Here is a 15,596-nt window from a genome sequence, read left to right on the forward strand (position 1 = left end):
CCTGCAGTAAAGCACAGACTGTCCACAAAGCAGCACTGACTCACTAGCGAAGATAAAGTTCTTGTGTGTGTCTGGTGTGATTCCAAATATCCCACATCTAAGTACAAACTGACCCCATCCACCCTCCTCATTTGTTCAGCTCAGTTCTGCTGCTGCCCACTGCTTTCTGCTGGGCTGAGACTGACAGAGCTGCTATGGGAGCTTGAACTGGAAATAACAGGATTCTTGCACCAAAATACCAAAATATCACTTCAAGTAAAGCAATAGGATTGGGCAGCTAAAACGCAGACATGTTTGGGAGAGATAAAAAAAAAGGCAATTACCTGAAAGAGGGTAAGTTCAAGCTCTTTCTCACTGAAGCAACATCTGGAAAAACCCTCACCTTTCACTTAATGGCACAGGTGATTTTGTAAATTAATTTTGGTTACATTTCCTTAATCTTTTTGTGTTCTGTTAACTGAAAAAAGCCCCTGATGAAACCCTTCATAACCCCCCATCATGAAGAGACTGTACCTCCTCACATAATTCAGTCACAGATTATCAGGTAGTGAAATGGACTGGATACTTTACTATATTACATTTACTTGTAGAGGTTTTGTGCTGGGCATTGTGAATCCAAGCTATCAACTGCCTTACTGCAGTGAGAAAAGCAAGGCTTTTAAGAGAAAATAAATGTAACCATTAATGATTTCACATTAATGTAATCATTAATGATTTCACTGAAGGTTTAAACTCCAATATTTAAAATATATTAAAATAGCAAAATACATATATATTTATTTCTGCTCTTCTGTCTTCTCAATTCAACTCAAAAATTTATCTTTGCAAAGGAATTTATCTTCAGTACTATGAACTTCAATGGAAACTCAGAAACTGAGTACAAAAAAACCAAAACAAAAGCCAAGTCTCATCCTTCCTTGCTTCCTTTTAATTTAAATATCTTCGATACTCTTCCCAAATTAAATAATTTATTTCTCTTATTACCTTAGAAAGAGTGCCTTTCTCCATGTGTTGTGACAGATTAAACAGATGACCAGAGAGTAACTAGCTCCTTTGGGGTAAGAGGGGAGCTTTCCTTAAGATTCCACAAACACTCAAACTCAGAACCTGTAAGCCATAACAAAATTAAGTTGCTCTTTCACATCTAATTCTTTTTTACTATGACTAAAAAAGTTGGAAGTCTGATCTGTTCAAAACCTTGTTTAAAAATACAGTGCTAAGTAGGCATACTCTTCAAATCAAAGTGAAACAGGTGCAAAATGTAAAAGCTTTTAAAATGTATCCTCTCCCATTTCATAGTAAGCCCACCTTTTTTCTTTAAGAGGGATATTTCACACATCAACAGTCTCAGAACCTAGAATAATGCTCCTGTGCAGTATTTCACTTGTAAAAGGTCAATATTCTTTTTTTATAAAAAGAATTTGATAAAATAAATGGGTGGTTTGAAAAAGATAAAGCACTGCAATACTGAAAAGAGGAGTGGAGAACAGCCCTGGACAGATTTTGAATTGAAGGCCACATTCTCCTGTGATCCTCCTGTACATTGTGGTCCAGTGTCTCTCCAGAGTGAACAAATTCTCAGACCTTTATGTGCTAAGATTGAACTCTGCTGCCTCTTGCACATGAGATGCCCACATTTCTCCCACTGCATTTCTAGGTGGTCTGAAGTTCATCACTCCTTCCCTTCCCTCTGTGGCCTTTTATTAGCAGATAGATATTCAAACATCCCTTGAAAGCCTGTAAGGAAAAGTTGTGTCGCTCCAATAAAAACATACAAATAAATATTCACATATTTTACTGATCTAACACAAAACGTTCTCTAAAAAGAGAAGGAATCAAAATAGTGTCAGGTAACAGCATTACCTAAGGACGCATTAAATCTCTTTTTCCACAAAATAATTAAGTTTCTTCATTAAAACCAGACAGTATTTCAGTTCTACAAAACAAGCCCAATAGATATGTTCTTTTACTTCCAATAGAAATTTAATTAGGACAGAGAAAAGATTTTTGAGATATTCTGTTGCAACAATAGCAACCCATTTTAAGTAAAGAATTAAAATTAAGATTTTATTTCTGGTCACTTACATGACTCAAAAAGCAATTAAAATGGATTAAATCCTTAAGCTTCATAAATTCAGTTTTTTAAAACCTTTATTTTTTCTACTTAAATAAATTTTCAGAAGTTTTGATTAGAGGGTGTAATATATTTATACTGAAAATACTTTTAATTTTTTTTACTTCAATTTTTTTCTGAGAATAGAAGGAAGGTGCCATTATTGTTTTGCTTCAAAAGCCAGTCCCTGCTATTAGAAAAGACTTGGCATGGCCATTCACACGCACACTAAAGTGCTCGGGTGCAGTATCATACAGACCAGTGAAGAATATACAAAACACCATTGTGTATAATACTGTGACAGTTTTTCAATATATTCACATACAGTAATCTCCAAGTACCTGAAAGGAAACTGGCCATGAATCCTGAAGAACCTTGTCTATAAAATTGATTAACCCATCAATATACTGTATCTCTTCTAAAAATACCCGTATTTTACAATAATATACAAGGTATCTGCTTGCAAACACAGAAGTAGCCATAAATAAAACTTTATTCTTTCTTTTCATTTACAAGCTACCAAGTACCATGTATTTACACAGCACTGGACACTTAAAGTAGTTGCAGTCACAAAATGATCCAGACAGCTGTTGATAAAGTAAAGGATCTTAAGGTAAAAGCAAAGTAATACTGTAACAGATAATGGCAAAAAAGCAGTTTTGCCATAATGATCAGACTTGCATGTTGCATCAATTCTGGTTGAAACAACTGAGTGCCATGCGATTCTCAGCTTTAATCGTTTGCAGTCTGGCTAAAGTTTGTACAGTCATCTCTCTTTTGCAGTTATTAAAATAAAAAAGTTAAAAACTATAGCAGCAACAAGCAAACCCTGTGACAGGAAGGCAAGGTTTAAGAACTAAAAAAGTTTATACAATGTGCTTAGGAAGGTCTGCAGAATTTATCTTCCATCGGCTGGAGTTCGACTGAGTGACAACATGATTCGGGCGTATCTTTCACACAGTTCATGTGTGGAATAGGAGGGTAGCTTTGGCGGGTCATTGAAACCTTTAATCTCTGTAGAACAATCTAGCAGTTTTGGCAGGAAATCTGTCAGTTTTTCTTGCAAGTTGGCTGCAAATCAAACCAGAAAAACAAACATAAGCATTTATGTCTGCATGTAGAATTGTCCTTTTTCTGCCCAGTGTTGACATTTTGTTTCAAATAGTGGGTAGAAGAGGAAGAGTTTCACTTGGAATAGTTCAGATTCTTTAGCCCTACCAGCAATAACTAGGACATACCAATTCCTGGTAAGATGTTGATATAAATTCCCCTTTAGATGGTCTAACACCACAAATGTCTTTCCATTCAAAAAGCATGTTTCCTTTACAGCCTGATATCCCAGTGCAACATATGGAAAAACTTTTTATTTAAATGTATACACAATTATTCAAAAGTCAGGGTAGCACAAAAAAATTACTAAGGCACAAAAGATCCAAGTTTAATTCCAGACATTGAAAACATCATACTTATAAAAAAGGTTCACAAGGGCTTTTACCTTAATGATAAATGACTTACGTTCCATTTCTTGTCCAAGATAGGAACACCAACGGTTTCTCATATCTTCCACAGCAACAATATCCTTCTCTTCCATTTCATCCACCAGTAGTAATGGCAAACACGGGACAATAAGCTCGTTCATTATGATCAGGCCATTATTGACTTCCTGATCATCTCCTGATTCAAACAGTGCTGCAGCATGTTCGTTTAGTTTCTTCAGAAACCACCACAAAAAAGGAAAGGCTTTAAGTACACTGCATTTCACAGTCTTCTATGCATCATTCTCAGTTTGTTTTAAAGCACAGTCTTCCTACAGAATTACCTGGCAATTTGTATTAACCACAGCTGTGTTTTAACATTTACTCCTTGATGCATATGCTCTACTAATCCACTTGAACTTGTGCTGTTCCTCAAGCCACTTCATTTCATACCTGCCAACTCCAATTTTGCAGCCGTTTTGTTAAGACTGAGATTATATTGCCCGCTTTTATTTTTTCACTATTGTTAAAAGTGACATAACAAGGAAAAAAATCCCTTGTTTCAGGCAAGGCATCATTGCTGATGCCTTGCCCAATATATGTCTCCCCATAAAACCACAGCAGCAGGGTGAATCTGCTCACCTACACTGCTCCCACCTAGCCCAGACATGACAGCACTGAGCCCACTAGAATCACAAAGAAAATGATTGGCTATTCATAAACAGGGGGGAATAATGTTTTCTTTTTTACTTTTGCTTTTTTTCCCCCTTACAAGCCTCAGTATTAAACTGCTTATGCAGGGAGGTTTTGGCATTGTTGTACATGACAGCAACACTTTTCTATTAATTAATTTTACTAGAGCAAAGCAGCAAACTCAACATTTTGAGACATTCAGTTCCTCCTTCACTTACTAGCAAGCACTCTCGTCTGTAGTGAGATATCAGCTCTTCGTCGTGCCCTCTGTATGGGCCTTTGGACAAGAGTTCTTTGTTATTCTGGTAAGCATAGATAAGGTAGAGCAAGGCTTCCATGTAACTGAAGTGAAGAAACAAAAGCATTAGGGGCAACATCCATGTACCACCCGCTTCAAGGTAACTACTGTGTTCCTCAAAGAACAGGTAACTCCACTTGCTGGATGGCAAGTCCACCCCTTCCCACCAATCTCTCCACAGTTTTGGGGTTTTTTTAAACCATACAATTTTGTCTTTTACATACATTAGGACAAATTATTTCATTATTAGGTTAGATCAGTACACACAAAGTCTGATCCAAAGCTCACTGAAACCAACGGGTATCATTCCTTGAGTATCCATGAAAATTTAATTTTTCCTGACCGCATTTATGTCACATTGGGTTTGAGCTTCCATTGCCATGAATGTCTTGATAGCATTCTACATCTCAGCAAATAACATTTAAAGCTGTCACCTTATTTCTAAAACAAAAATTGTGAATTTTTAAGCTTCGCTAACTGTAAGTTCTTCTAAGTTACTTGAAACCTACTGTGATGGAAGAAGCCATCACAGCATTTCAGAAGCAGAAGTGCTGTTAGACTGTTGACATTTCTGTCTTTATTCTGAATGCAGAAGATAAATGGAAGGCTAATTGGTAGAGATGGAATAAGAGAGTACCCAAGAACCTATCAGGAAATAATTGACAGAGATCCTTTCATGCACAAATGAACAATCTCCCCTCACACCACCTCCTGCAAACACCTGAAATGGTTAATTCTCTGATTGACAAAGACCCAGTTATGACAGACAAGCACTGAAAGCAGTTCTGGCAGCTACCCTAAAAAGATGGCAGTTTGATATCTCGTTTTTATTTAAATAAAAAAAAAAGCTAGGAAGAGAAATTTCCTAATGGATTGGTTAAAGGAACATGAAAATGTGCACTCCCTCCTGATGGGAGTATGAGCTCATGGGTCAAGTTGAAACGACCAAAATCAAACTACCAAGCTACTAAAAAAGGCTAAAAATTATGTGCACATACAGAGCATACCTAAATATAAGTCAAGAGTTTTTCAAAGTAAAAGACTCAAGACATAAGGTAATACCTCCCAATGTGACAGTATAGAAATAAGGGAAAAGGCTACTTGAAATCCATTTTTCCTAGCCATGAAAACTCTTCATACCAATGGTGACCAAGAAAACTGACCAGACAGCTGAAAACTTAATGTAGGAGGAAAAGGGAAGAAAAAACGATTACAAGAATTGAAAATGCTGGTTATAAAGCCAGAGGAGGAGGACCCTCTCCTTCTCTTCTTAAGTCAGGTATTTGTCAAACTGCAGGTTGAAGCTAGAGTGTCAACAGCTCTGTTGAGGCAAATTAAAACTCAGTGGTGGTAGTGGCATTATTTTCAGTCACCCTCTTCTTGCTCCTTCCCTCACTTGTGTGCAACCCTTTCCTGAAACAACTGTGGTGCCATTTAACACCAAGGTAAGTTATTTTAGATTATTATGACTGTATATCCAAGCTCAGACTCCTTAAATATCTTGAGTCTGAGGAATGGGACTACAGTAAAATTAGCAATCAGATCCATAGTCACAGAGTGGCCTGGGTTGGAAAGGAGCCCTGAAGGTCATTTGGTTCCAACTCCTGTGCCATGGGCAGGGACCTTCCACCAAACCAGGTTGGACAACACCCCATCCAACCTGGCCTTGAACACTTCCAGGGATGGGGCAGCCACAGCTTCTCTGGGCATCCTGTTCCAGTGCTTCACCATCCTGACTGTAAATAATTTCTTCCTGATAACTAATCCAAACCTCCTCTCTGTCAGTTTGAAGCCATTCCCCCTTGTCCTGTCACTCCACACTCTTGTAAGATGTCTCTCTCCATCTTTCTTGTAGGCTCCTTTCAGATACTCAAAGGTTGCTTTCAGGTTTCCACACAACCTTCTCTTCTTTCATGCTGAACAGCCCCAACTTTCTCCTCCTGTCTTAGTTGGGCAGGTGCTCCATCCCTCTGATCCCCTTGGTGCCTCCTCTGGCCTGGCTCCAGCAGGTCCCTGTCCTTGCTGTGCTGGCCCCCAGAGCTGGATGCAGCCCTGCAGGTGGGGTCTCAGCAGAGGGGCAGAATCCCCTCCCTGCCCTGCTGCCCACGGGGCTTTGGATGCAGCCCAGGACACGGTTTGCTTTCTGCCTTCTCACAGGTGGACTGCCTGTAAGCTCAAGCCTGTGCAGCCTAAGCCTAAAATCACTGAAGCTGCTCACAAAACTCGGGAGCTCACTAGGTCAAGGCTTTGGAAAAGATGCAGAAGACACAGAATGGCAAAATTTTAGCACTGCTTTGAAAAGGGCATTTCAATCAAAACCTAAAACCTATATTGGCTTTCTAAGAAACTTAAAAGGCAACTGGTAAAGCATGCAGTTTGTTCACTTTTAAGTTGCTACCACAAGAGTGAGCTGCAGGCAAAACTCGTACCAAGGCTCATTAGCTGGCTGTGTTTGTCTCAGCCAGAGCAGGTTACTACTCCACACTACAGTCAGAGAAGATTTCCCTGAAAGACCCCTTAATTCTCCACCTGCACTGGAAAGTGGGCCTTGTCACCCACCATCAGGGATCATGAGTGACCACTGAAAGTAGGCCTGATAAAGATACAAACTACTTTAATGTTGGTCTTTGTGTTTGTTCAACACATTACAATTCAAGAAATAAATACTGCCTGAATAAAAGTCGACTTTTGGATCCATCAAGACATCAAGTGCTGCTAGGTTATCACTTAGTGTTATTGAAGCTAAGAGAAAAGCTTGTCAACAGAGAGGTGGGTTTGCAGTGAAAAAAAAAGCCTCAAAACAGTCCTACAAATGAAGATCATATTTCTATTATGAAAGTCTATCCTTTCATGAATATTTTAAAGTTATGTTTTTATGACTTTAGCATTAAATGAACTGACAGGGATCAGCATAGTCTCGTTTCCAGCATGAGGATGGTACCATTGCTCTCTCAGGCGTGCAAGGTGGGAACCTCAGTAAGTTTGAGCCCTTTGGGAACCTGAAGCTCAAACACAAGTAGGTATTTGCAGAAGTTGTCTTTGGAGCAGGTCACTGGATACCCAGATTTCACTCATCCATTACTATACTTAGTCCTACTGTCTTTGTATCAAACATTTCGTGAAGTGCTTCTGAAATTGTACTTTTTATTTCCGATTCCTATTAAGAGTGTAAGATTGGTGATAATAGGCTTGTTTTCTAAATTAAGAAGATGCCTTCTAACAAACAGCTCGTCCTAATTCTGTAGTTTATTGTAAATAATGGAGAACTTAGTTTAGCACACAGCAGAAACCTTTGCTTCCCTCTCTCCTCCACAGCATAACCAGAATATGATATGGCAAGAAGGAATTTATTGAAATCATTGGTATTTTACAACTGAAGGTGCCACTCTGGAGTCCTAGTGCGAAGGAATTTAAAGATGTTTCACCCCTGCCTGCAATCTTAGAGAGTGCATGAAGGGGTTCCTATAAACCACTCCAATGCCTCTGACATTTTTGCCTCTTTAAGGAATGCAGCAACACCAGGGTGTTTAGTTTTCAGATAAGCCAGGCAATCTCCTGACTAACTTTTGTAGACAAACTGTTTAAGATAACTATTATGTAGCATATTTCAATTTAAATTATTAGTAAATGTACTGTTTATTACATGGTGGTAACCTAAAGACAACCCAAGACTCTGGGCTCATTGTGTTAGCCAGTATAAAAAGACATGTCATGTCACAAAGGCAAGGCTGTGTCTTTTGCAATCAATTTTCCTTTATTTTTTGGGGCTTTTCTTCTTTGGGAAGCTACAAGATGAGAAATATGGTGCAATTTACTACACAACACAAAGACAAAGAATTATATTTGACTCCTGCTATAAATTTCCTACCTATTGTTTTATATGTGAAAAATCAGTGATTGACTATATTTATACTGTAATCACCATTCTTGTTGCATGTAGATCAGAATAAAATTGAGCTGTTTTGAATTAAGAACATAAATGTCACCCATTTTATACAGCCACAATTTCTGACTCGGTTCAGAAAGAGAAGGGAATGAATCACCATGGAGTTAAGGACAATCAGCTACAACTATGACAGCTATGCATGATAGTTTTTCTCAAATATGTTCTGTTTTCCTGACCTTTAGAGCCCACCGTAGGCAGAGTTTTGGCTCAGACTCCTGAAGAAGGTAAAACTGTTTCAGTGGGAAGAACTATCAAAAAGCAGGAAAGACATGGACATGACTAACTACGTCTGCTGATGAAAGCAGATAAATGTCTGTGCCCGGGTGGTGCCAGAGGAAGAGGATTTTCATGGCTGAGTGATACTCAGAGCACTTAAGAATAGAAAGAAGAAGAGCGGTGCATGTGGACAGTGCTCTGAAAAGAACTCATGGCTTGACAGAGATTGGAAATGGAAATTTAGAATAGGAAGACACAAGACTGAAGATTTTAGTAGACTGAATAAATGCTTATCTGAAATGAAGAATACATTAAACACTTCTTATTTTAAAAAATACCTTTACTTATCAATATTACATTTTGCCCTCACATCATTCTACTACATTTGAGTTCTATACTACCACTTACCTCTTTTTTTGGAAATACTCCAATCCTACCATGAGAAACATGGTTGTTTCCCTGAAATGTCTATAGTCTTGATGCCATCTCTGCATGTAAGAAAGGGTAAATAGAACTTCATCCACAAAAATGAAATATAATTTATTTTTTTAAACACACACCGCCCCCAACTTAAATTTAATGTCCAATAATCAAAGTCAGTACTGAGGACGCCAGCAGGCTTGTATATGTGGAAAGTCCACCTGAATCCACCCTCCCTCAATAAAAAGAAAAGTCTTAAATGTCTTAAACATTTCCAGGTGAGATTATTCTTACAGAACCCATGACCATTTGAAAGGAACACAAAGCGTCTTTGGAGAACCACAGGTAAAATTATACAGGATCTTGTTTTTTCTTCCCTACATTACCCAGAAAGTGCTGGAAAGCTTTTTCATATGCCAGATATTAAGCTTAATTTTCAAGACAAGAATGACACAGAAAAAGTCTCAACACTTTACATGGGAAGTGCTAAAAAAAACCCAAATGCAACTCAGATGAGATATTGGTGCTGGAGCAGAATATTTATCTTACTGCATCACCATTTATACCAAGTGACTCCTGGTTCATTTTATAGGTAAATGCTCCAGGTGAGAAAGGCACTTTTCTCTACAGAGGGTTAACTGCTGACTTTCATTAAAGATAAAATAGAGGACAGCACACCATAAAACACAGCTACTAGCAGAGTCAACAGAAAGAGCTTGAGAAAGCATTCACAAAATGTCAACTCACCATACAGGACTGACACAATCTATGGAGAAACCCCAAAGTACCTATTGCAGGAGCTAAAAAAGGGGCACTTTTCTGCAGAGGAACAGAAGATACCTCCACTCCCCACTCTTAGAGCTAAGTCCAGAATTGTTTGTTGTCTCTGTGCAGCATCAATCAGAAAATGGTAAAACACTGAGCCTTGCACAACCAAGAAAATGGAACTAAAATGCCACTCTGAGGATCCTTCCCTATCAGTGACTAGGGAGGCACACAGTAATGCACTAGCATCTACTGTAGGTCCTAAACTTGGTAAAGAAAAGGGACAACTAAAATATTTTTCATTGGATTTGTGAGAGAAAGATTACTCCCATTATCCTCCTGATCAAATTGTTTGAATCCACCTGCACAACAAGGAGGTAATGGGCAGTGCACTGGAATCTGCCCAGGACATAAATACCCACTGCTAAGAGGTCTTAATGAACACTATTACCCAGACTTGAAACTGATGCTGGAAAATCAGCTACAGGCTTAGCTTTAAATGTGAGATGAACTATTTTAGCAACTATTAGTCACGATTATTTAATGTCCAAGATTCACTCTCACTTTCCCTCCAAGTTTTTCTAAACAACACAGGAGGAAAAATTAAATGCATAAGCTGGTTATGCATGGTCTTGGCAAAGAAAAGAATCTGCTGCTCATAAGGAAATGGGAATGGCTGCAGAGACAGCTGGAGGAAAAAGCCCAAATGAGACTGTGCCTGCTATGCAGCTCTCAAGATGAGCAAGGATGGGCACAGCCCACTCTCCTCCTTCCCTGCCAGTTGTGCCTGTCTGGAAAAAGCCATGTGGCTCATGTGGTGATAAATTACAAAATTTTGTTAGTGACGTCAAGCCTCGTTAACAAAGTAAGGACAGATTCCAACCTGACACTTATTTATGGCTCAAACACTGGAATTACAGATGGGGAAAAAACAGCTTCAGCTCAAGAGCAGCCTTTGGACAAATAAGGGGTCTTTAAATAAATAGCCAGTTTTAACTTCTCAGTCTGAGACAAGAAGAAATTTGTGATGACAAAATTCAGCTTTACTGATAACTATTTCACATTACAACTTAAAGCATAGGAAATACTGACCTCATATTCCTCCATGTTTACTTCGTCTGGCTTTATCATTTCAAGTTTGGCTTGAGCAACCTTCATTATGTTGCGGCACCTTACAAAAAGCAATAAAAAAAAATCATGAAATATTACTGGAAATTCACAGAGGATATTATCCTCACAAAGACAGGTGCCTCAAACAGTATAAGCTACAGCCTTATGCAAACCAGTATGAAAATGCCATGGAAAATGCACATTTTATTACGCCTGGTATAATCAGCAGGAGAGGGAACGCTTTTGAAGTATGTGTGATGGAGGCCTGTGCTATTTAAAGGATTATTTCTTTTATTTCACTAAATTGTGACATTGTTCAGTCTTTCTTTTAATTTTAAATTTCAAATACTTTGAAACTCCCTGACAGTTGCTTTGCAGAAGTTTAGAAGATCATTCCCTACACAGAAATACGATTGTTTTCTAACTTTTAATTTACCTATTTATATAAGTAAGTAGATGGAATTTTGAGTGGAAGAGAGACATTGTCTTGCTCTCAAGCCAGTCACTCACTCAGTTGGAAAGGCTTTGATCTCTACTGCTGGCTTTCAGGGCAGTGAGGAAACACAGTGAAAGAAGTTACAGAACTTTAAGTGCAAAATTATCAACACTGAGCATTTCTACTTATTTTAGATGAATAGAAATTCAACTTCTTCATTACTCTTTTAACAGGGATTTTTATAAAAATGATCTGTTTTACAAAGTAAACTTGCAAGCTATTAACTAGGAGATAAAGCCAAGCACACAGCCAAATATGAAGGGGTGTTTCCACACATCAGAGAACATTCATGAACACAGGAAATGAGATGTGTAGATCTTATTACCTTTCATCAAAGCTGAGATTGTGATCTCCAAACTGCTCCAGTAATGTTCTCTCAATTATCTTCTTTGGTGCCTGGTTTTGGATGAAGTAAACAATTGCATGACGCAAACGATAATCACATTCAGGTGGTGGATCTTCCTGGGCTAATTTTAGCAGACGTGTGTATTCCAATTTAATTGCCTACATGATTGAAAAAAAATAGACATTCATTCCTTCTGGCTTTTAACTCAAACACCACAGACAAAAGACACTTTATGTGCCATCGTGTTTTGTCTATAAAATTTTTTAACAGTTCCACAGACCACCTTTCTAAGACGTTTAAACTACGTTTCTAAAATGAAAATGAACAAAACCACAGATCAATTGTCAAATTAGTACTTTCTCTCACCAGTTAAGCCTGACAAAATCCCAAGTAAACCTTCCCTTCAAGAGCAGTTCCACTCCTTTGCTATGTTTCCCTAAGAGGAGATTTATCCAATCCTTAGAGAAATTTCTTTAATACCAAGACAAGTATAAAATTTCAGACATTTGACCTTAAGAAATTTTCTAAAGTCTCATAAGGTAAAAAGAGTACCTCTAATATATGGTTAAATGCAAAGACATGAATAGAAAATACCCTACAGAAACTTTAGTGAACATGTATGATTTGGAAGATACTAAGTGGGAATGAAATATGTCTTTCAATCAAAAAGAAATTATAGGATATCTGAAGAAAATAATAATTCAGTATCAACAGTACTGCCCTATAGGGCAGGATGCTGCCTCTCTGAATATTTTAGAGAAATTTTAGAGCTCATCAGAATAATTTACTTTTCCAGCTTTGCCAGCACATTAGATTTTAATTAACATCATTTGATATGTTGATTACATTTTATTTACTAAAACTATACAGCATGAACAGGAGCAACAAGAAAAAGAATTAGAAAAACTGTGACAAATGTTAACACACATTCCATAACCTCCCTCTGAAAACAGGGAGGTGATCAGATGGTTTCCTAACACATTAGCAAAGTTTCAACACAATGTATGTACAAAATAAAGAACCAAAGCAGTCACAAAAAAAGCCCAAAAACCTGTTCAGTATTTCAAACACCTTTATGCTGTAATACCTGACATTTAACTGTCAGAAATTTGGGCTCCCATCCTCTGCTAATAATACAGTTTGTTTCAGGACTAAACATGTAGAGTAATAGTCATAGAAGTTTAAACACTGAGCATGTGGAGACCTTTCAAACTTAGGAGAACATTCTGCATCAATATCTTTAAATACTCATGATTTCCATTACCGTAAAAAAGGTTGCTCAGGACAACATTATAAAAGCCAAAAGCCACAGAGTTTCTATGACCTTCCATCAGAAGTTCTACCATTAGTAAGTAAACATGGCTAACAATTAAACCTTGTTTTTTAAGGAAAGAAAAGTAAACTGCTATTATTTAACTTTTGTGTAATTACTTAGAAGTAGGAAAAAATGCAACAGGAACTCTGTATTTTTATAGTAATTTTAAAAATAATGTGGTATTCTACAGATTCAGAAATCTTACACAAAATGAAAAGAAAACACTATTTCTCTACACAGAAAAAGAGACAGTAGAAAAAATATTATATACTTTCATTTTCTCACTGAGAATATTATACAAAGATCTTAAAGGAAACATTCTGCAAGTTGTCTATAAAGGTTAAAGAATGGTGATTTGAAGAGATCACTGATCAAGAAATATCTGAATGTTAGCCATGCCTTAAACCTGAGATCTAGAAGGGGAGTGAAACCTTGGCAGTAGCAATGACCCACACCAAAGGAGTTTCACCTGAGTAACATTAAAACAAAGATATAGAAACCCCCCCCAGTTTTCTGAAAAATACTAATTTAATTGAAAACACATAAAAGAACACAGTAACAGCATTAAAGGACATCACAGAAGCTTTTATAGCAAGTTATGGGAAAAAGTGAGATTTCATCTGATACATGCCGAAACAAAAATTTTGTTCCCATACAACCCCACTTCATCTGCATCCATTCATACAAATGTATTCCTTCAATATTCTTATTTTCATATTCATATTCATGTTTCACCTCTGCTAAGCTACTGCAAACACAATTCAGCAGAAAGTGAGTAAGGAACCTTTGTCAAAACGTTTTCTCACTCAAAGGCATTCTGCCTCCATGAAGCCAAAATGTTTAAAGATTCAAAATTAAAGACTGAAAATCATTTCAACTGAGCATTGTTCTGATAATTAAAACATTAAATATAATTTTATTTTGAAGTAATTTTCTCTTTTAAAATTATCAAAGCACCCTTCATATTTAAAAAATATAATTAGATATAATTGAACTTTCTGGTAAGGAGTGATTTGATCAAATGAGGATTTTTTTCAACTTAAAAAAAAAAATGACATATTTTCATTAATATATTTGGAAAAATAAAAAAAAAAGCAACCAGCACTGAATGCCAAACAAACCCAGTTTCAGTGAACAGAGGCTGTGGCAGGTGTCTCTCCATTCCCTGAGCTCAGGCACAATTAACAGAGACAGCCCTGCAAACCCATCACCGTTCTAACCCTTCTCTAAGTATCCACTTCTGACACCCATGCAAACAGACAAAACAACCAACCAATCCATGAGGTTTCAACTGCCTTACCAAGGGGTTGCAGAACTTTTTGTTGGTCATGTTAGGATTTTTGTTTGTTTGTTTGCTCATTTGGGGGTTTTGTGGCTTTTAGAACTTCTTCTAGTGGAAGTACGCCATAACAATTAAAAAGCAAACAGACTGCTGCTCAGTGACAAGCAAGAAACTTCTTTCTCCTCTCCAAATCACTTTGGAGAGGATTTTACATCGTGTCAAAGCAATTCCCTTTCTAATACCCTGAAAATTCAAAAGGCCACAAGCTAAAGGTGCTCAGAAGTTTGTGAATTTAAGAAAATGAACACATTCTTAAATCTGGTGTCACACAGTGAAGACTAATCACAGTAAAACGCCTAATGTCTAATTCCCAGTAATAAAAAACTGCTTAAATAAATAGTATTGACACCCATGCAGTTACACAAAAGCTAGCAATTTACACTTATTAAAAATCTTTTAAGGAGTGCAAACCAAGAACATCTCTTTGAAATAAATAACAAATGACTAAAAGTACCTGGGTAAAAAACCTGATGTCCCACAGTCTAGCAAAGGCACAGGTTTTATTACTAACAGGAGAAAAACCCCATATTTTTATTGATTACATATCTAGGTTTCATGTTACTATTATGTTACTCACCACTATTATTATAAAACTAAAAATCAGAAAGGTATGTAAGCTGCTGATATCAACAGGGCAAATATCTGTCTATTTCTCAAGGGAGAAATATCTAAATGAAGGACTAATATAGACAAGTATGTATAAATGCTGTAAAAGACTTTATATACACAAAGGGGTAGAGGGAGTAGCATATCTAACAGGAAAAGTCAGAGGAGAAAAGGTTGTACCTTAAAGAACCCTGCTTCTGGCCCACACCTGTCATAAACATTCCTGGCTTTACCTATAGCCATGATAATACCTTGCATGTTCGGGGTCAGCATGACCTGCCACAAGGGATTTAAGGTAAAAGTTTTGAATGATTAATATTTTAATGATTAAATTCAATATGCTTTTAGTCTCATGCAAGATGAAAAAGCAACTTAATGCATGCATACATTGATATGGCACATTTCAATACAGATTTGGTGAGCATATTCTGCAAATCAAATCATGGCATGTGTAT

General features: G+C 37.2%; 1 protein-coding gene across 5 annotated transcripts in view; it reads right to left on the reverse strand.

Annotated features, from left to right (window-relative positions):
- Positions 1-2,588: 2,588 nt before the first annotated feature.
- The window catches only part of USP25 (ubiquitin specific peptidase 25), an 88,996-nt gene continuing 75,988 nt past the window's right edge, over positions 2,589-15,596 (reverse strand). For 4 of the 5 annotated variants that reach the window (XM_063393890.1, XM_063393888.1, XM_063393889.1 and 1 more), the window contains 7 exons: positions 15,322-15,417; positions 11,858-12,036; positions 11,019-11,097; positions 9,150-9,229; positions 4,500-4,623; positions 3,629-3,824; positions 2,589-3,184 (listed from right to left, as the gene is read on the reverse strand). In XM_063393890.1, the coding sequence (XP_063249960.1) occupies positions 3,012-3,184; positions 3,629-3,824; positions 4,500-4,623; positions 9,150-9,229; positions 11,019-11,097; positions 11,858-12,036; positions 15,322-15,417 (927 nt within the window). In that variant the 3' untranslated portion in view covers positions 2,589-3,011. The remainder of the gene's footprint in view (positions 3,185-3,628; positions 3,825-4,499; positions 4,624-9,149; positions 9,230-11,018; positions 11,098-11,857; positions 12,037-15,321; positions 15,418-15,596) is intronic. The other variant, XM_063393892.1, reaches the window with a different exon arrangement.

The sequence above is a fragment of the Prinia subflava genome, chromosome 3 (assembly GCF_021018805.1).
Source record: "Prinia subflava isolate CZ2003 ecotype Zambia chromosome 3, Cam_Psub_1.2, whole genome shotgun sequence".
NCBI lineage: Eukaryota > Metazoa > Chordata > Aves > Passeriformes > Cisticolidae > Prinia > Prinia subflava.